At 39.5% G+C, this 23,208-nt stretch overlaps 1 protein-coding gene and 1 long non-coding RNA gene across 2 annotated transcripts in view; one reads left to right on the plus strand and one right to left on the minus strand.

The window, feature by feature from the left end:
* LOC134519658 (vitellogenin-1-like) overlaps nt 1-22,779 on the minus strand; it is a 42,910-nt gene extending 20,131 nt beyond the window's left edge. Inside the window, exons 1-19 of the mRNA XM_063344099.1 lie at nt 22,740-22,779; nt 22,403-22,423; nt 22,026-22,177; nt 19,272-19,523; nt 16,936-17,097; nt 16,093-16,244; nt 13,526-13,676; nt 13,269-13,426; nt 12,991-13,156; nt 11,785-11,907; nt 10,039-10,257; nt 7,766-7,983; nt 7,582-7,679; nt 3,232-3,356; nt 3,044-3,145; nt 2,838-2,957; nt 2,389-2,578; nt 2,207-2,300; nt 1,909-2,094 (exon numbers count right to left, since the gene is read on the minus strand). Coding sequence (XP_063200169.1) covers nt 1,909-2,094; nt 2,207-2,300; nt 2,389-2,578; nt 2,838-2,957; nt 3,044-3,145; nt 3,232-3,356; nt 7,582-7,679; nt 7,766-7,983; nt 10,039-10,257; nt 11,785-11,907; nt 12,991-13,156; nt 13,269-13,426; nt 13,526-13,676; nt 16,093-16,244; nt 16,936-17,097; nt 19,272-19,523; nt 22,026-22,177; nt 22,403-22,423; nt 22,740-22,779 — 2,729 coding nt within the window. The remainder of the gene's footprint in view (nt 1-1,908; nt 2,095-2,206; nt 2,301-2,388; nt 2,579-2,837; nt 2,958-3,043; nt 3,146-3,231; nt 3,357-7,581; nt 7,680-7,765; nt 7,984-10,038; nt 10,258-11,784; nt 11,908-12,990; nt 13,157-13,268; nt 13,427-13,525; nt 13,677-16,092; nt 16,245-16,935; nt 17,098-19,271; nt 19,524-22,025; nt 22,178-22,402; nt 22,424-22,739) is intronic.
* LOC134519659 (uncharacterized) lies at nt 15,255-17,931 on the plus strand. Its single transcript, XR_010072273.1, has 3 exons — nt 15,255-15,378; nt 16,946-17,367; nt 17,809-17,931. It is a non-coding gene; the product is annotated as an uncharacterized LOC134519659 (long non-coding RNA).
* Nucleotides 22,780-23,208: the final 429 nt, after the last annotated feature.

Genomic DNA, 23,208 nt, shown 5'->3' on the forward strand with positions numbered 1-23,208 from the left:
ATGGGGAATTTAAAGCTAACAAGGGAACGTGTCAGAATACATCTAAAATATTGAATTCAATAGGCTTTTTACTGTGGATCTATGCAAAAGGAAGAGAAAGACTATGTTAAACTAAGATTTTTGACTTATTCTATATAGAATATATACGCAACCTTTCTTTCTCTATCATGTCTACTTGTTTCTCTTCATACCTTTAAGATTTTACTTTGCTTGTTCTTTGACCTCCTCAGTGATGTGGTTCAATGTTACATTCTCTAGTTATTGCTTTGCCTTCACTTGCAGTCATTGCTGTTTCATTGCTCTGTGTGATTTCCACCGACCATTTGTTTTGTAACAGTGAACAGGAATGCTTTTTGGAGAAAAATTGATGGTGCTAAAAGTTAGCTGGTGAGTATTAGCTTTCTCATATACTTGGCATTATAGAGCCATTTCCGACTGACTACTTCACTTTATAAATGATAATGCTGCAGGGTCTAGAGCAGGGCTTGGGCTGGAACTCATGGACTCCCCTGCTGTAATCCCCTGCCTCTGATACCGACTTGCTTTATGCTTTCTGGCAATGCATTTAACCCTTTTTCTGTCTGATTTGATTTCCCCTTAAGTCAAAGGAGGAAAATATTTTTTATTTTGCTTTGCAGGGAGGATCCTTCCGGTAAAGTTTTTAGCTCTGCTTGAGGCTCCAAACTCCCTATCAGTGTCCAATATTCTCATTTCAGTTCAGCATCTTTATTGAGTTCATTAATACCTGCCTCACCCTCTCCAACAGTGAGAGCTAGTGAGAGCAGGTGCCTGCTGTCCCTGATGACCTTGGGAGCGGACTGACCTGGTCTTCACAAGAAATCGAACAAGACTTTTGTGCTGTGGTACCCCAGCAGCTTATACACAGCTAACGGATGCTCTATGAACTGCCGAAACGCTCCCTCCTCTGCATGGAGAACCTCATTACAGTCATGTTTTATGGAGCAAAGGCATCATCTCAGGGAGGAGGATGTGATGTCAAATACCTGATAGGATGGTCTGTGACCATTGAAGGGCAAGGGAGAACGATGATTAGCCTCTGTGGCGGCTAAACTGAGGAGACCTGCAGAGCTGCTCTGGGCCAGCAGCCATGAATGCTAATTGCAGCTGGATCAAGCAACTGAGTTCTCTTGTTACGGCTGTATTCCTAGAGCAGAAACTTGTTAACATTTCTGTGGATTGTATAATAGCTGATTTCTTTTGTCAGTGATGCTTTTTCCTTTGTGATGAATTTTCAGCTTGTCTTTCTCGGTATTTTTTCATGTGTGTATGTGAAAGTTTTCTAAGCTTTGGTCTACTGCTTTGATTCCTTGGACGTACTCTTTCTGTTTCCTCCCTCTCTTTGTGCTTGTATTTCCATCTGTTTTCATTTGTTTGGCATCTGGCTACAATAGTTTTCCAGAGTGTATTGTAATTGCAAGCACTGATAATAAATCAACTAGACCTAACAGGCAAGAAAACCAAATGGCAGCCACAGGGAAACAAGGTAAGAACACAAGAAACACCAAGTTCTTTACGCTTCAAGGCACCAAATGGGTTATCTGTTATAACTGATAGGATTCAGCTGGCTTATAACTTACCTAGTGTCTCCAGTCCAAATATATGTATTGGGATAGAAATTTTATGCCATGTGTGTTTCAAACAGCTTATGGGTCTTAAGAACTGAAAAATGGTCCTAAAGGGGATTTTCAGGTGAAGACCACAGGAAGTAAAGCATATTTTCAAGCAAAGCTTTGGTACATGTCATTTCATTTAAATTAAATAAACTACACCAATCAGTGCCAGTTACCCAAGCTGTCAGTCAAAGGCAAGATCCCTGAGCAAATGTTCTGTTTTATTTGGAAAGACTCTGCATTGCTACATAGAAAGATAATGAGTGCTATGTCTTACCTTACTGTAATTATGTTAGTCTCATCTTTACAGGGTGGAATTTCAATTTTGATATTTTTTTCCTTCATAAGGGCAGTGGCAACAACATTCACAGGTACATGAGCGTTCATTTTGGTGTGTGCTTCCAGCCCTGCCTGGATCATGCGTGTGTTGATCCCCATTACAAAGGTCATCTCCTTAGCCATGCTGAAAAGGTAGAATGAGGGTAAAATTATGTTCATACAGCAAACAGCTGTTGAATTTTTATGGCCTCTGTCACTTGGAAATATGGTTCTTTAATTTTATAATAAATATTTACCTTAGACTCATTTTGGATCGCAGCCTAATGTTGGCATTCAGTAACTCAGTCAATCTGAAATCAGACTTTGGAGAAGGTGTAATCTGAGCTTGAACTATTATAAAGAAAGCAGAAAAAAAAGTGTTAAAAATCCCCCCAGTCCTCACCTGCATGTTTGTATTGCTCGTCTTGAAATACGTTACCATTTCCTGCAACTTTAGTGACAGAAGAGTAATAGAAGCTGGTCTCCATTGGGAACCCCGTGCAGGTAGGCACAATATGACGGATCTCAGAGGACAGCAAAGCCTTGGTCCACTGCCTCCCTACACCACTTTGAAGGCTACTGATTATTCTCCTTATCGAAGGGATTTTTTCATCAGGTCCATACCATGCCTGTAATTACAGAATTCAACTTGTCTAAACAAGCACAACTTGAACATCATGATCCGTGTCATTAGCTATGCCTCAGGGGAAAGTCTGCCAGCAGCGATTATAGCTAATCCTGATCAAAGCTTGACCTTATTTGCCTTGATTAATACTAAAGACAAAAAACCCTCTTGAATTAAAAATTTTAAAAAAGGGAGAGAATGCGTGAAAGAAACAGTATGTTAAAGCTTTTGATGCTTGGGTGGTGGCGTTTTCAAAACGATACCTGCAATGCATTTTGGATGGCGTTTTTATCAAGTCCACCAAAGAACAACTCTTGGCCAAACATCTTCAAGTAGCCTGATGCAAATGGTTTGTCACTGGAGAATGCCTTCCAGTCAGAGAGCTGTGCGAAAAGAGGAAGAAAGTCTGATGCTCAGTAACATTTGAGGAAGCAATACCTTAGAGATTTTCTTTTCCCTGAGGATTTACCGTTTTCAGGATTTCCTTGAAGTTATAGTCAGTCTCCCAGTCCCTGTCAGGGGAGTAACCTTTAGCAAACATCTCTTGCAGTCCTTCAACCGTTATTCCCACCTGTGGGAAGAAGTCAAGTGTAAATGCCAATTGGACGATGGTCATAAGAATTGATGAGAGGGCAAACTGTGGGTATACCCAATTACCTCCACGGGATCAGCCACTTTTCCAAGGAAATGCGTCCGCAGCTGGGACATTGCCATTGTTGGAATTAAGCTGCCTGCATTATTCAATACCAAATATTTAGCTGCCAGTCCACTCATAAGGAACTCTGCAGAGAAACAGGCAGTAAAACACAGCACAGTTAGTTTTTAAAGCCACAGTGTGCAGATTGTATCAATTTACAAATTGCATAATTCAACTGATACAGCACGATATGAGAAAGGCCAGAAAACCCGGCTATAAAGCTGATGTTATAAAACAGTCATAAACAGAATATTCTGCATTTTTGAACTATTAATGGGCAAAATTACAAGCCCCCTGCTCACTGCGTGTTGGTTACGCTATTTTTCCAGTTGCTTCTGCTATATCATTTACATCCGGTCAGATTCCGAAACGTCAGCTTATGAAATGCTTTTATGAGACATCATTTAGGGCAACTTGACAATGGGGATCAGAAACGGAAACAGATTTGCTATCCTTTGCTAATAGTTTGGGGAAAGCGACATAGATGTCCTATAAGGACAGATGGTGAGGTGTAGATTTATCTCTCAAATGACTCAGAGGCAATTTGATTCTTCTAGTTCCAAATGCCCTAACTCCTTCCATGAAATACACTAATTCTTAAGTAATTGTTAACCATTGCGGGAACTTTGAGCAAACATAATTTGCATCTATTTATTTTCTCTACTTTAGGTTTATCATCCATAATGTTCTTAGATACAGATAATCAGTGTAGAGCACAGTCATATATTCTTCCCGATCTTGGCACAGGTCTATACAGTCCTGTTTTCTGAGTTAAAGTGATCTCAAGGCTTTTCTCATTTTCCTCAGGTTTCAAGAGGAACAAGACTGACATGTTGTGCCTGACATGTGACAGGCATCCCTGTTGTGCTTCCTTTCTTCCAACCCTCCTCCCCCCTCTCTTCCTTCACTAGTTGGAAGAGAGGGAAGTATTTTAGGAGTCCCTATGTTAAATTTCTGCTCTGCTGATGTTAATGGGCACCATATATTGACTAAATCCAAGCACCACCAGAAATCAACTTTGTGAATCCAGGATAATTGCAGAGCCCTGGAAAATCCAGACCAATAATTTCAGGAACCGTACAGAAATGTTTGATGAATTGTAGGATATATATTTTCAAGCATTATGGGAGGGAGTGAGTCTTTGACCTCTTTCCAGAAAAGTAACGCCTAAATTCTCATAAATTATTTAGCCAAAAGTTGAAGAAAAGATTATCACTTGGTTCAGGAATGTGGGGCGTTATGAATGCTCATGTCCATATTACTCCCCTAGTACCAGCCTCTGTGTTTCAGATAGTATCTATCTCACCTGTGAGTCAACACCTTCCCATTCTCTTTTGAATCCATGCATGCAGACTGGGGTCTCAATGGTTGTTTACCCTCACTTACTCCTCACACTAGATGTTTTGGATAAGATTACTGGGACTGACTTAGATTTCTAATTTCTCAGGACAGATTCCAACTTTTCATGTATTTAAGAAACAGTCTGTTGGAAAAGCAATCCACTTAGTCTGCTAAATCTGTATGAACTGGCATTTCACTACATCGCCTTCACTCTTTTGCTGTATGAAGCTCTGGTGCTACCCAAAGCGCAAGGCACTATCTACCTACAACCTACGTGGTTCAGTAACAGCTCCTACAATCAGAATACAGGTATTTATGCCACCCCACTGAGGGCAGAGGAATCAGTGGAGAACCTTCAACAGACAGCAAGGAGAGATGAGAAAAGCTCACATTTTAATGCTGTTCCTATAGAAAATAAAAAGCAAAGCAATGCCACACTGGGACATTACTAATCAGCTGACTTGAGACTTGGAAATGTGAAGACTACTTTTTCTCCAATGAGCTTAGCCAGAACAGTTCTAGGTGTCACATGGACTGAACACTACAATGAGACATGGTACTTTTAGTCATTTTCTTAAGGTTCTCTATTTTTTCGTGCTCTAACCCATGAAAACTTTAGTTAAAAAGTTAAAAAAGCCCAACCATGGTACTTACTGATACTTAATAAGAAGTGTTGCTTATAAATGATTAAATGATTATACAGAATTGATTGACTTGAAGAGAGCAGGGATATTTTCCATACCTCAGGTATTACACAGCTCTAATGCTCTAAGAAAATATTTACCAATGAAAAATCGTATTGACAGTCAGATGATGCACTGGAGCCACTTCACTGTGAAAGTGTGATGGCACCTGCATATATCTACCTAAATGTCTTGCCCCAAGGAAGAGGGAAAGAAAAACTGGTGATCAAAGAAAGCAGACTTTGGCACCTATGAACATTAGAACACTTATTTAGTTATATGAATCTCTGCATATTGAGAGTCAGGTTCTGTCAGTCCTCACATTGAGCAGAACCTGGGTCATCCCTTTGATTTCAGTAGCAGTGCATAGAGCATAAAGCACTATTTTTGGTGGCCATGTGTGACATATTCCAGATTAGAGAGAGATTCGGCTGGCATTATTGACTATCATTAAAAATTCAGCATCTAGCACCACAAAGATCTGTGATGCTGAGGGCACATTTTTGTTTTTAGCAAGGAAATAGGTACTGCATTACAGCCGTCACTATGGTAACTCCTCCAGAATGGACTCATGGAAACACATTTCATCTGTGGCTAGTGGAGACAAATCAAATCAGAAAGCTGGAGGACGGATCCTCCTCCCACACCAGTGTAATAGAAGATTGACTTCATTTAGCCAACTGGGTTATCCAAGTCTAAGATTAGCATGTGTGAGAAAAGGATCTTGTTCCTTATTCTTCAGGATGAGAGGTTTAAAGATTACATATGCATAGTAACCAAATTTCTGACACTGGTGCTCACCATAAAGCAACAGCAATTCACTGATGTGCCGCATTTCCAGGCTACAGCCAGAAAAATGTAACCCATTTCACATAGCCCTCTGCCAGCTACTGTCATGCATACTGCACCCTTCTATCTCACTGTGTGGAAATTCAGATATCTTCATTTTAAAAGCAAAAATAAAAGGAGAAAACAAGTACCTAAAACTAGAAACACACATCTGCGTATTACTGGAAAATGTATCTCTCCCTGAATCCATTTTAAATGGTACAAAACTTCATGCAGTACGTATTCGCTACTGTACTTCTTTGGGCGTTCTCTGTCTCCACCTCTGAGGCAGCAAGCATGTGTATCGTATATTTCTGTGGTTGTCGTGGTATGTATTATATTTACTTTCATTATAGACCAGATTAAATGGTCATGTAAAAACCATGAAACAGGGGTAGGTCAACAATAAGATCTACAAAAGTCTTTCAAACCACTCCCCCCCCCCCAAAAAAAAGAAGGAAAAAGTACTTGTACAGTCAGCACTGTAGATTTCAGACAGTCCAGAGTCTCTTTTTCTTTTGATTACTTTGAAAAGAATCTTTACGTGTACCAGTGAATAGCAAAAGTGCTAAAAACATCCGAGTCCTCCTAGATAAACAGCATGTGTAAGGAGACTGTGTTTGTAGATACAATCTCCCTAGTCTGCCAGCTACATATGCCAAATCACTGAGGCTGTCATGGTCATTTACATAGGGGAATTGCTTAAAAAAATCTCTACTAAGAAAAATAACATACATGGGAAAAAGAAACAGCTACAATTTGTCCAAGCAAGAGCTGTTTTTTAGTCTGCTCCTCCCCACTCTGACTACATTTTTATGTGCGATTCCCATTGATGTAACTGGTCAGCCTTCAGATCCCACATGTGGATCTGCTCATTCCAGTAAAGCATCCTGGTAGGAAGGTGCAAGAACAATCTTTAGACAGTAAGCCTGAGTTAGCTGCTCATGGGTGCAATGAATTGTCACATCTGAATGCTTTCAGTTTGCTGTTTCACTGGGCACTACTGTTGGGGTGAAGCGTGTTTAGCATCACATCTGAATTCAGCAAGAGTTGTAGGTGATCAGCACCGGTAGAAATTAATCCACTTCAGCAGTAATTTAGGTCCCTTCTGTTTGTTTGGTGCTGAACAATGGTATGAAATTGTTAAGCACCGCTGAGACTACGGCATTTGATACAGGAGCATGTGCCTCACCGGCTGATGAAAATGGAGGGTTAGAGCCCCACAAGCCCTCCGGTAATTTCATGCTGGCAGTGTACAATGCAAAACGCCCAGGGACCTAAACACTCTCCAAATGGAGAGCCTGGGATTTTTATACGTTTTTTTCACTAAACATAGGAGAATCTGGAGGAACAACATGCAGCTAACCAGCTGGCTAGGAGAATTGGGTTCTCATACCGTATGATTTTTTTCACACGTTGACCTGTATATATTTCTCTACAACATCGACTGAATCTTACCTTTAAACATACTGAAGCGGAAAACTTTGCTGAACTGATATCCAGACCTGTCGAATTTGGGGCTTAATACTCTGATAGCCATTCTGCAGGCAGAAGCCCTGAAAGAATGCAAGTGAGCACATTAACACCTCAATTAGTTTGTAACAAGTTTTTCATCTAGGGGAGGGATGCAGATTTTCCTTACATCACTTGAAGATCTGGAGCTGTGCTTCTACCCAGGGCCCTCAGGTGAGAGTAGATGAAACTTGCCACTTGCATGCTAGGTTCCTTCAGCACTGCATCAGCTAATGTCATCAGTATTGGAAGGCTTGGCTTGGTTTCAAGCAAAACCACTGCAGCTAGCATTCGGACCCGAGGATGGATTTTTTGATTCAGGAAAATCTCAAGGGTAATAGCCTGGACCTGAAAATAATAGATATATTCAAATTTACAGTATGTTTGAACATTTTGTTAATAACCATTCATCACCAATGAATGACGTCTTCATCCCTAGCACAGTAAAAATTTGTATTATTCAATTATTATGGCAATAGTGTTCCTGGTTTCATAGTCTGAGGCCTGGAAGGGGCATTATGGTAATGTATTTCCACACAATCAAAGCCAAGGATCTTTGCTGGATGACTCCTACATCAAGTCTATTATCCCTTTTTCAGCTATAGCAAAAGAGATATGTAGCATACCCACTCTCGGTAAAAGAGATTTCATGGATCCATCACATACCTGAGAAGTGGTTTCAGTGATCACTTATCCCTACCCATAAAGGTATGCCTTATTTCCAGTCATTTGATCTCCTGGAGCCCTTTTTGCTAGAATAAAATCCAGTTTACTCTCAGAAATATCTATGTCATGTAGGCAGTTTAAAACTGAAAGTTTATGCAACAAACGTACTACTTGTGACCAATGTGTTTGACCCCGGCAATATTCAGTATCAAGACTAATTTTGTACTGGGACCTTTCCAGTTTCCATGAGCTGCACTGAAGCCTTTGACCCCAACTTCAAAATGGATGTGGATGGTGTAACACCGTTCTGGCAGCCCTTCTGCGTGGTCCTGTCCTGCCTGGGGCGGCGCACATCCACGCTCTCTAATGAAAAGTCTCATTCAGAAAACTTAACCAACTTTGGAAATGCCCTGATTGGTTTTTCTAATTTGCAGATGTTGATTAGCAAATACCAAGGTAAAAGTGGTGACAAGGATGTGGTAGCCTCTTTCTAAATGAAACCTTTTCAAATTAAACAATAAAAAAGACAGACCGTGTATTAAGCATGTTTAATGCAAGTACGGGTGTGTAGCTAGCTGCAAGCCAGGCATTATACTGGTTTTTTAACAATGAAAAATCTGGCCACAGTGATTAACTTGCTCCAGATCAATTTTCTCCAAAGAAAATGCATAAAAAATGGAACTAAACAGTGGTTTGGGTCACATGCGAAAAGCTAGGCCAAAGGGCAATCAGAGGCACAGCACTGTTGTCAAACGCCAGATTGGCTTTTTTCTTCCCCAGCAAATATGCTAACTCCTACCCTTGCTATTCTCCCCTCCTCCCTGATTTCCCCCATCTAGCTCCTGCACTCTAGTAAATTGTTTCTTTATTCTTTTGCTTAAAAGCATACCCTGTCACACTATTGTCTGTGGATCAATATGTGCACTCAAACTGGAAGTCATATGCAAAAAATAAGTATAATGGAAAAACTGATACAGGTTAGTAGGAGAATAGTTAATGAAAGCTTTTATTTTACTTTTTATATTAGGAATAGTCTTACATAAAACAAAAAATTTCAATATGAGGAAAAAATATCTTGAAAATGCAAGGTTTCCTTTTAGAAGTGGATTGCTTTTAGGTGAAAAAGATTGTAAAGTGATGTCTGTGGTGGATGAGAGTACGCCTGTGTAACCATTGTATGTGATATCTAATCATTATCTTGTTCAGGGACAAAAGTCACATTTAGTAAATGTTCTGTTTATGACTTAAACCCACACAATGTCTGTAAATTTGTAATTAGGATGCAAACCTCCAGTATCTATTTACAATAAGATCTGGTCTTGAATTACGATTAGATGTGACACTCAGTATTAAATGTCAATTCTCTGAAAACCTTGTTTTGTGGTTCTCTCACATACCAAAGTTGAAGTAGCACTAAACACATTTTGGTCAATAATTTAGCTTTCTGTCTAATGTTCTTGGAAAATAAATGTTTGCAATGGAAATACTGTTTTGTCTTCAACAAAAGTGTAATGAATGTATCCTTTTAATGTGATTTTTGTTGCAGTCTGAAACACGATAGGTTAATGTCAAATGGAATAAGACATGCCAACTCAGGAATAGTTAAGTATTTAAAAAAACCCACATATTACAGCTATATTTGAAAAAAAGTTCTGCTTCGCCCTCATCACTCATCATCAATTAGAAGCCTAGTGCTGGGTTATCCTAAGTGCAAAGGAGGCAGTTTTGTTCCCTTACCATTTTGGGGTCTTTCATGCCTATGTTTTTCAGGGCCATCACGGCAGTCGCATGGACCTTGAGTGGCAGGTCTGAGGCACCAGCTGCATATCCCGGCAAAAATTTCTTGATGTGCTTGATGCTGGCTGGATGTCCTACATTCCCAAGGGCCTTCAAAGCCAGGGAAATTTCTTCTGTGTTAGACTTGCTCAGTGCCTCTCCTGCAAAGCCATGAAGTAACTGAAAAAAGAAAACAAATCTTCTGTTGAGTTCAATTCCAGCTCTTATCTATATCCCATCCCCCAGCCTATTCCGAGGTTTGACTTTGATAATTTCAGTTTGTTCAAGTCACTTATTTTAAATATTTTCAAATTCTTTTTAACCTCATGAATAGGACATTTTATTCATAGAACAAGCATAGCCAAGAAAGCTGCAATGAACAGCTGCTTCATCATTGTGCCTTAAATTTATCAAGTAAGATTTTTAAAGGAAAAAGTAACGTCTAGGACCTGGTTCCCACTGCCTTTCAGGGTGAGCAGGGAAAGCTGTAATAATGCTGTTTGAATATATCTCTCTAATGGTTGAAGATAGGTGCAAAAATGCAGATTACAGTTAAATGCTTCAGACCCTTAAATAAGATTCCTGAAGATATGGCTAGTGGTGGTGCTCTTAACTTCAGCTCGTTCTACCGTGGGTTAATAGCTGGCAATGAGATCACCAGGTTGTTTTACAGCCTTCATTGCAAGCAACATGGCAAGATTAGAAATAGTTGTCTGACGGCTGAATATGAGAAAAGAACTACATCCTAATAGAAAACTGTTTTTAATGCTAAACAATGGCTCTAAAAAAGAAACTCTGAGATGTTATAGAATAATTTCCATACAGTTCCCATGCTTTAAAATATCACATTTGAGATCCATTGATGGTGCAGAAAAAGTCCGTTTGGCATTACTGTTTGAATGAATGGGCATTTGAAATGCATCGAATGAGCCTATACAATCATTTGCTTTGGGAAAGAATTTCCATTCCCTGGCACTGGGCTTCTCAGATTTAACTAGTTCAAGAGCATTGGTGGCAACTGTAGCACAGAAGGTGCATGTAGGAATGTCGGCCATGCGTGTGTACTACAGGAAAAAAGTCACGGCAGGCACACACTGTGTTGGGAACACCCTGCTCTTACAGGGGATGGTGGAGTGACCAGTGTTGAAGGCTGAAAACACCCATTACTCTTTCCCTCTTTATCACTGGCTGAGTGGCCGACCTCTGCAAACCACAACATGCATCTCTAGAAGGGGGAAATGTTATTTACTGCCTATTTAAATTGTTTTCAGGCCTGCTGATTAAAAGCAGTGCAGAACATTATTAAAAGCTTAAAGTCTTTGTGAATGACTGGGCCCTGCTTCTGGCTGAGAAATAGCTGGGGTACATGACTTTGGGCAACAAACGGGGCTTTTGCGTCACTTAGTTTATTTATAAGTACATATAAGTACCTATATTTAAAGTATTTCAGAGCAGTGCCATGGGACTTCATTAATAATTGGCAATAAAGCACTCAGAGATACTCAGATAGAAAGTGCTATGAATTATATGCTTCTTCCTCTCACTCTCTTTCGTGTGTTAATCTAAAGATAAAATGCTGTATTTAACCAACTGGGGTTCCTTTCCCAAAGGAAACACTGTAGTGAAGTGAAATACAGGTTTCTGAATAATGAAGAAAGAACTCAAGGCTTAATTTTTCTTTTAAACGCTAAATAACAATGTGGTTACCTGGAGACATTCAGAGCAGGAGTCTGATGAAGAGCACTGTTTGTGGCACAGTGATGCGTAGCTGAGATGGCAAACCTTTCCAAGTACAGTACTTGAGCGTGGGCAATGTTTTTTCACGATGAGCTGGGGAGAAAGCAGTTGTTCGTTACCGCCACTAATAAGGAGCAACAATATTAAAAAATACGTTTCGGCCAAACGCAAGGCAAACCCAGGCTTTTGATTTTTTTGTATAGGTGGATTTATTGTTAATCAGTGGATATTACTGTATTTGACAATGCAATCGTAAAGTAATTCCAAGTAACATCTGGAAGGCAGATCTGTTGCTTTTATAGTGTTTCAGATTTAAATTTGGCATAGGCTGTAATCCAAAGGGAGGAAATCACCCAGTTATGGAATGGAAAAAAACACATTATTCAAGAAACATTCATCATTGTTTTATAATTGCCCCAGCTATAGGTACAAAAAACTTGAGATACACTGTGAGCGGACCTCAGTCCTTTGAGCAGACAGGAATATTTTGTATAAATGTAGGAGCTGACAGGAGGCACCAGCCCACTGCTTCCTTGAGTGGGAAGCAGAGCATTACTGCACAGTAAGAGCCGGGCTGTCACAGCTTTTACAGAGGGCAAAACTCTACTCTGAGATTCGTGGTCACTACCTAGGGTAGGCAGAGATAAGTTCCTGCATCTGAGGGATGGAATTAGACCCTGCAGAATAGGAAAAAATTGTAAAAATCATTAGAGTTTCTCCTATGTGGGCTCCGCATTGGCGTAATTCCCTTGATTTCAAAAGATCTGCTGCAATTTATAGCCATCCTGCTAGGTCAGTCTGGATGAATGCACAGATATAACAAATATGTATTTCTTACTCCCTAGTCTTTTTAGACACCCAGTTAGAGATTTAATCTGATGTAACTATAAAGTACATTTGGACAAAGGAAGGCTAGAAACCACTGTTTGCAGCAATTACCTCTGTCACTGCAGGGTATTTTACTCTTTCTTGCCTGTTTCATTCTGGATTTGTTTTTTCCCTTTTGATTTGCATTCTCCTCCCCTTAAGACGGTCACAAAATAAACTCCTTTCAACCTCACTAGAGGATAAAAAAACCTTTATATTTTCAACGCCTTTGCAATCTTGTCAAAGGAATAAATACGACAGATGCTAAAATCAGTAAAGAGTTATTTGAGAGTGTTTAGAGAATCCTACCGTTGCTTCCTCCATCACGTCCTGAGTTGGCGTGCTTGAGTGCAGAGCCACAAGCACCGTCTGAGCTGCTTCCCAGTTGGTGAGTTCTTGCCTTTCCATTTTATGCCTCAAGAACCTGAGTGCACGGTGACTGGCAACTGCAGGAATTATATCCAAAATGTAGCGCCTGTAATGGGAAAGGCAAGGACCATTTTCCAGATCTGCATTTGAACATAGTCATCCCAGATGGTCTCCAACAGAGTTTATCAGCAGAGGAACCACCGCTTGTATGGCCTTACCTGTACGCTGGCCGACTGGAGAACTGCTTCCACACTGACTCGTAATTCTCCTCGTTTGCTGCACGGAAGAGGTGCAAAAGCTTGAGGGCTTTTGCTGGTGCATCACTGGGAAGCTGTTCAGATGTGGTCTCTACTAGGTCTTGCAGACTTTCCTCTATCTGCAGGAAGATTAAAACGCACGAAGCTCACACACGTTGTTTCCCACATGCACCGATTCCGACCTCCAACAAAGAGTCTGTCCGGTGGCTGAACTTTACCTGGCTTTCCACATTTTTTATTCTGAATAAGTGGACAGGAAGCTGAAGCAATTCACTGCCAAACTGGTACTGAAGTGACCCACGATTCTGGAATTCTTTTGGTGGGACCTCAGCCATTTGCTTTTGCACGTCAGTCAAAGCAAGTTTCTGCCTGGAACAGAGGAACCCGGGGTGTTAACATCACAAGATGCAGGGTCCACGCTAAAAAGAGAAGAGTGTTTCTGCCTTTCTGCATTGCAATGCAACTACAGTTGTTTCAAAAGGGTTTTGTTATTGATGGGCAAAGGTATTTACAAATAGATACATTTGGACGTGATGCTCAGAACCGTGCTCTGAGAAGGGAAGCTGAATGTCCCGGGGACTGCAGAAGATAAAAGATTCTTGTGAAGTTTCAAACTAGATTTCCCAAACAAAAAGGGCCAGATAAATTCAGGATTAGTCTTCAGAAAAGTACTCAAGTTTTTGGAAACTTTTCAAGGAGCACAAAACCTTTGTTATTGAGAATAATTCCAATGAGAGATTGTCTTCATAAACACTTTCTATCTTTGCTACATTTTCAGATAAAGGGATGCATCCTGTCCCACCAATTATGTTTAAAATAGATTGTTTAGGACACTATAATAAAGTTAGGCATTTGTACTGAACAACTGAAAACATTCCAAAAGCAATATTGTTGTACTACACAGTATCTCAAAATCTCTGTAAAAGATTGGGAGTGTTTATTTTGGAATCTCTATGATGATCTTCTGTATCATTTCTATCCACTTCCATATGGATTGCAGAGAACTGCTGCAGAAAATAGCATATAACTGCTTTGCAGACAAGCCACTGGAATTTGAATAGAAATCACTACTGAATCAGCAGAGATTTTTTCTCTCTTGAAATTTTATACAATATTATTGAAAGGGCATTTGGGTCAAAAAGTATAACATCAGGTACACTTGGACAGACTTAACTCCCCCTTCTAGCACATGAGGAATCTATTATGTCTCTACCATCATTGTTTTGGGAAGAGATATATCTGCCTAGAATAGATGGGAAAATATTATACGCCAAAGAGAAGAGCAAATGAATACTAAAGATAGGATTAAAACAGTGAAACAATAGTAAAATGTCTCTTGGCTTTGAAAGGTGCTGCAAGAGGCTTATGCTGAGCAGGTCTGAAAACTCATCTCCAAACGTTTTAAGTCCTTGGTATTAGATTTTTTTTTATTTTTTATTTATTTATTTTTTAATACAGAATGTGCATTGTAGAAATAACTTCCAAGACTTGGGTGACATACCTGCATCTTCCCTGCCATCTTATATTTGGCCCCACCTGCTGGGCAATGCAAAAGATCTAGAGAAAACTGTGGAAAAATAAAGGCACTACGATTTCTGGGAGCTCAGTACCTGAGGGAGAACAGTAAGGAAGACAGTCTATCTGTCTTCCTAAACTGCAGGACAGTTTAAATCACCAAAAGTCCATTGGCTCCAGACTAACGCTCACTCACAAAAACCTATAATTTGATAAAAGCACTACAGTTGTATCTATCTTTACCTTGATTGCATGAGATAGTGAAACCACTTTCACGTTTACTGTTCTTTTTGTTTTGTTTTGTTAGTCAAACTGAATATGAAGTTAAGTTAAATTGATAATGAAGTTAATCAGTGACTTATTGACATGAACTTTCTGACGTTGCAGTTTCCAGAGCTCTATATTATACCAATAGATCCTTGCAGAAGCTAGCGGAGCAATGCAGGATTACAGCAGCTGGAGTGGGACTGAGGTGTATCTTCTGCAATGACCTTTACGCAAAAAGCCTCCCTCTTCAGCAGGGCACCCCTGTCTGCAGAGTCCATTGCTAAAGCAGGTAACTAAAAATTTTTTCAATAGGTAATATTGAAATGAAACAGATGAAAAAAAACTCTCAAACACTGAAATTTTGGGGGCTTGAGCTAAAAATGAGCACAGGTTCAATTTCTTAGACAACCATATTCTCATTTTCCCCCAAACTTGACAAAATTTTGCTGTGGAAAAGCAAACACATTTTACATGTTTTGTGCCCAATCTTTTTGCAACAAAACCCAATTTCCTATCAAGAAACTCTTCTGATGGGAGATTTGCAAGCAGACCACTGTACTTAGGAAACACATCGGAATCCAGAGTCCTATCTAGGTTTCTTGTGAACTAGACTCCAGGGTCTCTTACTCCATTATTATTTTCCAGGGAACTCTCTTTCAGTGAGTAACTGTCTTTCAAAGTATTTTACTGCAAATATATTAGTTCACAATTTTTCAGATGGAATTACATTTGTTTTGGCTTTTATGACATAAATCAAATATCCCTGAGAAATAAAATAGTCAAACCCTGCCAAGTTTAGCTAACAAAATTTGGATAGTGATGTGCATGTTTCAGATTTACAACTCGCGGTGAAGGTCGTTTTTATGAACTGTTTGGGATTTTATGTAATTAAATACTGGCAAACAATGGGCTGTGGAAGTAAAGGATTTATTTCAGTTATGGAGTATGACCAGATTACTGAGATGCTGAGTTAGTTGCTGAATTAAAGGCATATGTACAGTACCTTGCTTCTACTATAGCATTTCCTCCTGTTATCTCGTTGAAGGGCGCAAACTGGTGGATTTCCTCAACATCAGCTTGTGTAATTACAGCTTCATTACGTGTATATTTAATTTTGTAATTGTAAGTAGCAGTTGCCCGGGAATTCTTGTTTCTCTTTTATAATATAAAAAAAAGCAAAGAAACAAAGAAAATAGAAAGACATAGAACTTCTAAATTCTGTGACTAGAAGCTATTACATCACCCGCTTCAACCCACTTATTTTCCAGGGCTGTTTTGTTCATTGGCCATATGAGCAGTTTATGTGAATTCTGTGTGCACACTTCCATGGGAGAGGTCAGGCACGCTGCCTGGCTCCGTTACGTTTACTGGTGAGAAGTGTCAGGTGGTTTTTCCCTTTCCCAAATATAAGTAATTGGTTATTCCCTTGAGAAGGAGCCACGTTTTCTGGGGAAAGCAGCAGTACAAGCCACACAATTTCTTATTTCAAAGGCAGGTTTATAATAAGATGCAGCAGTACCTATCTTGAATAGCAGAAACTGGACATCGTGACTGTCTTTTTTACTCGACAGAGTAAGTGAATTAACTCATGCTGATAATTAATGGTTTCCAAGCCAGCTAGTTTAAGCTAATTGAAGTGTGTCTGCAGTACATGACCGTCTGCAGCACAGACCTCTGCTGCTCTGTGGATCTGATTTTCATACAGAAATAAAATGTTGGTAACTGCATACAGAAGATCTAACTCTTCTCTCATTTTAAATGTAACAAAGCAAGAGATAATGTGGATGCCAAATGGCTCCCTGTATGTGAATATAAAATACGTATACCTAATACCACTCTAATTTACCTGCTGGCAGGTCTGGCACGGACGAGTGTATGCTGAACCTGTGGCCATTTGAACTTTCTCTTCACAACTGTTCAGGTCCTTGGATTTGGTCACATAGACTGAGTTTGCTCTCTTGTTTTCCTGGATTGCATACGTTGTATTGCAAATACCTCCGATCCCAGCCTGGCAAAAATGAGAATGTGGTCAGCGAAGTTCACCCCTACGCAAAGCTTCATCAGTTCCCTGCACGGGATTTCCTGTTTAATTCTGTATTTTCAAAATTCCTGATAGAAATAAATGCTTTTTAATTTACGGCACTCTCCAGAGCAAAATGGTTGTTACTTTCATCTCTTTTTTTACACGTACACGTTTCCAATAAGCCAAATCAGAGTTTCACTGAGAACTAGAATTCTCAAGAGTTTCACCGAGACAAGATTTGGAGCCTCAGAGAAGGTGAGTAACAATTTCCAGTTAGAGCTGTTGATTATGAAATATGATTTAAGGAATATTAATAAAAAGTGCCAAAATAATTTGACCAGTCAGAATAAATTCTCAACAGCAAAGTATTTTAAGGTTGGAGATGACATTCTGCCCTTAAAATTTCGTTTTATAGACAGCTTATAAATGCCTATGGAACAGGCCCTGCAATATCAGATGATCTGTCACAATACGAACAGCAATAATTAAAAAGAATTTCAGGATGGCAGGGTTTTGATTGTGAGTTTTCTTGAGTTTGCAGTTTTAGCTCAGATCTTCTATAATATTTCAAGCATATATATTTATAAGAGCTCTTAAACGTCCTCAGTCAGCCAGGAGATTTTTGGAGAGGAAAAATATTTGATTGCATTTTAGGAGGAAGGGTTATTTTCATGATTTTTTTATTGTTATTGATAGCATACCCACTCCAGAGAGCAGCTCTGGGCTGTGTCAGAACAGCAAAATGGTCATGTGGTGGCTGGGAGGCAAGACATACCCACTTCATCTTCAGCTTAGCACTACTCCTGAAGACACCGTGGCTTTGGTAAGCGCTAGAAATAAGAATTGCCCAAGCTTTCTGAAGGACATGTACTCTGTAAATACGGGTGTGGGGCTCCTCTGCAGGGTGTGGTAGAGATACCAAGACTTCAAATGGGAATGTCCAGCCCACCGGGCTCAGTGGGACAAAGCAGCCTCCTGCCTAGCTGGACTTTCTAGTTGTGTGCAGTTCACAGCTAGCTCAGGCAGCCTGACCCTACACCCTGCAGGACGTGATGTAGAGTTTCCCAGGTTAGTCCTTTAAACCTCTCTGCAGCTCAGATTTTGGGACTAATAACGCTTATCTCCCTTTACAGAGTGACATGAGATTGTCAAGCAAAGGGGCCGATGTTCATTAGTCAGTTGCTGTCTAAGGAAAGAAAACTTGGAAACAGCTTTAGGAGGTGGTCACATATATTGCTCAGCAGCGAAAGCAGGACATATTGCTAACTGAAATAGAAAGAATGAAGATGTAAAATCAGATAGGAGAAAAGAGTGGTGCAGAATATGCGACACCCCCCCAGCCTGGGGTTTTTATGTGCAACAAGCAGCGTGAAAATATTAAGTCATATAGTTCCTTTCCCAGAAACAACTCTACTTACATAAAAATAAATTTTTAAAAAATTAAAGTTACTCCAGTCTGCATTTTCAATAAAAATAACATGAAAGTATAATAATTTCAAGGTTTTTGCTGATCTCTGAATCGAATGTAGTCTAATCAATGTAAATATGGTTTCGCAAAAACTAAACACATTGCAATTTCTGTGGTGAATAGTAATATCAGATGATTTACCTTGACTAAGATATTAAAAGCTGAAAAACAGTGGAAATTCCAATAGAGCATCAACTGCAACTGTCAAAGCTATAACAGTAATGTCATGGCATATATACTGTTTTTCTCCTAAAAGAGGAGCTAGGAGAGATTAAAGTATATATGATTGGTAAAAAAATCAAATTACTGTTATTTTAGCTTTAATCTTGTGCTGTATGTTTAGGCTTGTTTTAATATAGTATTCAAATTTTATGTAGACTTCAGTGTTCACAGGAGCTTATTTTCCCTAGAATCACAAACCAGATTTTCTAAGGATCTAACACTGCAAACACATTTTCTGAAACACTTTGATCAGCCAGGTTAAAAATCTGCTATTCTGTTGTCCTGTTTAGCTACAGTTCCATCAAATGTTGCCCCATAAGAACAATTTAATCATGACTTCCCAAGCTTAAGTGTTTCTTGTTAGTGAAGTTTATGTCAAGGATGAATTCAGAAAATGCAGTAGAAGAATCTGAACTGAAGGCTTATTTATTTACAAAGCAACCACAGTGGACAAAAGCAAGAAGCTCACCTCCTGCAAGCTGTATGAATGCTGCATCTTCTTTATGCTTAGCTCCAGCACGTTCAGAATCCCTCTGTAGATGTTCAGACCATCATCCGAGACAGAATCAGGAGCCATAACGTTTCCAACGTGGCCATTGCTATACTCAAACTTGATGGGAGTACTAAGTTGCCCGGTTAGTACCTGGGTCAGTTTGAGTGATCGAGAGAATGAGGTCGTGGGCCAGACGCCATTGTACTCTGCTGCCTCGATTGAGTGAATCTAGAACAAAGGGGGAAAAGAATTCCTCTTTAATTTTTTCAGTTAACTTTTTTTCTATGCACATAAGCATCTAGAGCTTTACTCATGTCAAAAACACGCTTTTAACACAAAGCCTCTTCAAAGAGAAAACTTAGAAGTTGTTGTTTAACACAGTTAGTATCGATACACGTTTCCATATATAAAAGGAAAGAGAGTAATGCAAATGACTGTGATATTTCGGCAGTCGCTGCACTCTGTTCTATTTCATAGATAACCATATTGCCAAAGGTTGACTTGTATGAAGAAACGAGCCAGAGAAGAGCTGCATGAAGCAGGTTGCTACCCAAAAGTAGTATGGAAGGAAGCAGTAGGCAGGAAATCGCAGGAGAAAGTTAATGTTGCGTAAGGCATCATTAACTGCTGTTGTGAACTCTGTCGTCACCCTCGCTGGGGTCGCAGAGCACAGACAACAGTCAGAAATGAGTAACAACAGTCAGAAATGAGTAACAACAGTCAGAAATGAGTAACAACATGGCTGCTGGGCCAGCCAGATGGTCATTATTAGTTTGATCAGTGGAGAGCAGGTTACCAAAATTGTCCTTCCCTACACATTCTTCTGGGGAGCCGAAGGCTCAGGCGCTGCCCCAACCCCGCTCTGCACTTCACACTCAGCCTCAACCCGGGGCACATCCAAGCAAGTAGAAAGTTGTGCTAAACTATGCATAACTCGAATGGTTTCTGCCCCATGGGGACGGAGCACATTTAGCTTAGTTTCTCAGAGGACCCTTCCCTTCTATATATTTTGACAATTTAAAGAGACTTTTCTCTGACACCTCAGGCTGGTGATGTGAGGCAAGACGTGGATTAATTTCTCAAAAAGCCGCACAAACTAAATCCTCCTACAGCAAATCGCTGGAGACTGCACTTTCGTATTTATTTTTGTTATTGTTGGTGGAGATCACTGCCAACCCCAGCAACTGAAGCTTACAGAGGAGGCTGTTACGGAGCAAATCCCTCATGCCGCCTCTTGGACATGCTTCTGGCGTATTGCATACGGGCAGGTTTGGGACTGCTCTGCAGGGTCAGGGCAAGGTAGTTTTCCCCAGCCCTCGGGGCCCCGTCAGGACTTATGCTGTCTGCGAGGTTTTGAACGCAGCTGGCAATTCTTACTTGTGGGTTTGCGATGAAAAAATTGTCAGCTGGAAACCGCCCAGGGAACACAGCTTTTTGCTAGGGCTGAAAGCGAACTAGTAGGCTACAGATGAAAGATTAATTCCCTGAACCATCCCTCCGAACTGTCTAATTTAAATATAACAGCAGCAAAATAAACTTTTCCCAGAGGAGAAGGGAAAAAAATGTATCATTACCTTTTGCTTAGAACTTGCCCCCAATTCTCACGATTTTTTTTTTTCTTTTCTCTTCTTTTTCTTGACTGAAATTCTTTCTGTATTTATATTTGAAAATGAAACTTTTTTCCCAAATGCACGAGGGCAGGTGAAGCAGTGTTGGAAGGTTTTAGGAAACAGGAGTCAATTTTTGGTGAAGGCTCACCCTGGCACACCAAGAGCTGTTTTGGCAGGAATGGGGTAGGTTGTGGGGCGAAGCCGAGACTGCTTCTGCCTCCCCTCTGCCAGGGAAGCCTTCTACTCACCAGTGTAGACGTGTGGCTCTTATTTCCTTGGTTTTTTTGCAAAAATATCCAGCCATTTGCAAAGGTCGTGGAAAAGCAATGTTTCCTGTCTAGATCTGTTATAGTTTGAACTTATAAAAATACCTAGTAAGAGAAGGCTAATTTAGGCTGGAAGGCCACAGAATTTACAAGCATTTATTAGACAGTCACCAGTCTTTTTAATCTGCAGTTTTCAATTTGCCGAATAAAAGCTTCTAAAAAGATCATTTTTCTTCTACATATACACAAGACTAAGTGGAGTTTGTGTAAAGCAATTGAGGAGTGCGTTTCAATACATTCATTAGAAGCACGTATAGGCTTCTGTTAAAGGCAAAAGTGTTTTTCATATAATCAGAACTCTTAGTAATTACTCAGCATGCAGTAAAAATATACAATTGAGGATGACAAAGAATGTCATTCGGGACCCTGCAGAAAAAGAAGCCACCAGATGACATTAATTATGCTAAATATTGAATCACATCCAGCTACTGTCGCATGTTTTATTGCCTTTAGTTTGCTGGTTATGAAATCAGTTGATTAAATAATCCTAGGTTGTACAGTTTGGAAGAATTGGATTGATCCAGTAATAAATTATTGTGCATTTCAAATTACATTCCATTGTCTCCCTGACCACAAAGCAGAAGAAATCCTTCAAGCCCAAGGTTGGCTTGAGCTGAGAATTACCTGGCAAAGTGCAAATAGAATTTAGGGCACTGCATAAAAAATAATAGTGTTAGTTACATTCTCCCTGAGTAAGCACAACACATGATGAAACTTAATTACTTCCCAAAAGCTTAAAAAAGAAGTCAAGTATGAAGAGAATTTTACCTTTCAAACGGAATACATTTTCTTACCCTAATAAGACAAAGCTTTGGCCCAATACCACTAATTTCCACTTTACTTTTTATTCTTATTCCAGCTCTTGCAAGTCCTTTCTCTGGAAGTCCACTGAGAAGCACGCTTTCATAATTAAATGTATAAACCTTGTTTTCACTGAAGTCGGGTTCTGCAAAGAAATGGTTCCCATAAAACATTATAGAGATTGTACAGAACGTATTAAAGTACCTGTATTACAATGTATGGATCAAAAAAAGATGAATTTGCTCTTTTTTGTATTACACCTGAACAGAATTAGCTGTTGTAAAACTATATTAAACATTGATATACTTTTCAGATTCTATTTTGAAGTTCACTCATTATAATTATATTAGCTGATAGGAAAATTACTTACGGTAATTAAGATGCTGGCTCCCTGAAAGAGAAGGGAAAAAAAAAAAAGAGTAATGAAATGACAAAGCAAAAAAACCCACCCCAAAATGTTAATGTATTTTAGTGTGAGAGGCTATATCTCATCTTGTACATGCGGCATAACTCTTTCCAATTAACTTTACTTCTAGTTCAGCACATAGCCAAAAGCCTTTTTTCCCCAAACAACAAAAAAAGTGTCATAAAAAGTTTTTTTTCTGTATAATGTTAAAGCTCATGTTTGTAATTGAACTATATTTAGATTCTCAAACCTCTTCCTGAATCTATTATTTTAAATCCATCAAAGCAGATAAGTTACTTACCCACCAGGGTTAACACCAGGGCTAATATCAAGCCCCTCATGATGGGGATAAAGTAAAGGTGAACATGCCAGGTTCTCTTTTATAAAGGTATGAGCTATCACATGTTTCTTTTGGAATGTTGGTTTGACAAATAAGCGTATTTTAGAATGCATATTGATCAATCAAAAAATAAACATTTCTGAGGTCACGAATGCTGACAACTTCCAATCACCTCATGATTTCAACTGACTGGCTTTCTATGTGAAATAGAGATTTCATTTTCAAAATGTCTTGCTTGCTATTTTTCCCCCCATTTCTCCACATTGTAGTTTTATAGTAAAAAATAATTAAATTTAAAATTAAATAAAAACAGTTCCTCAGTCGTAACTGAAACAATTTAGGTTTTCTCCAACCCTTCTCCTTCAGTGTCCTGATAATTTGCTCTTGCTAAGGGTCACAGCTTTGGAGACACTTTGCTCTGTCACATTGA

This window comes from Chroicocephalus ridibundus, chromosome 8 (assembly GCF_963924245.1).
Source record: "Chroicocephalus ridibundus chromosome 8, bChrRid1.1, whole genome shotgun sequence".
NCBI classification, from domain to species: Eukaryota; Metazoa; Chordata; class Aves; order Charadriiformes; family Laridae; genus Chroicocephalus; species Chroicocephalus ridibundus.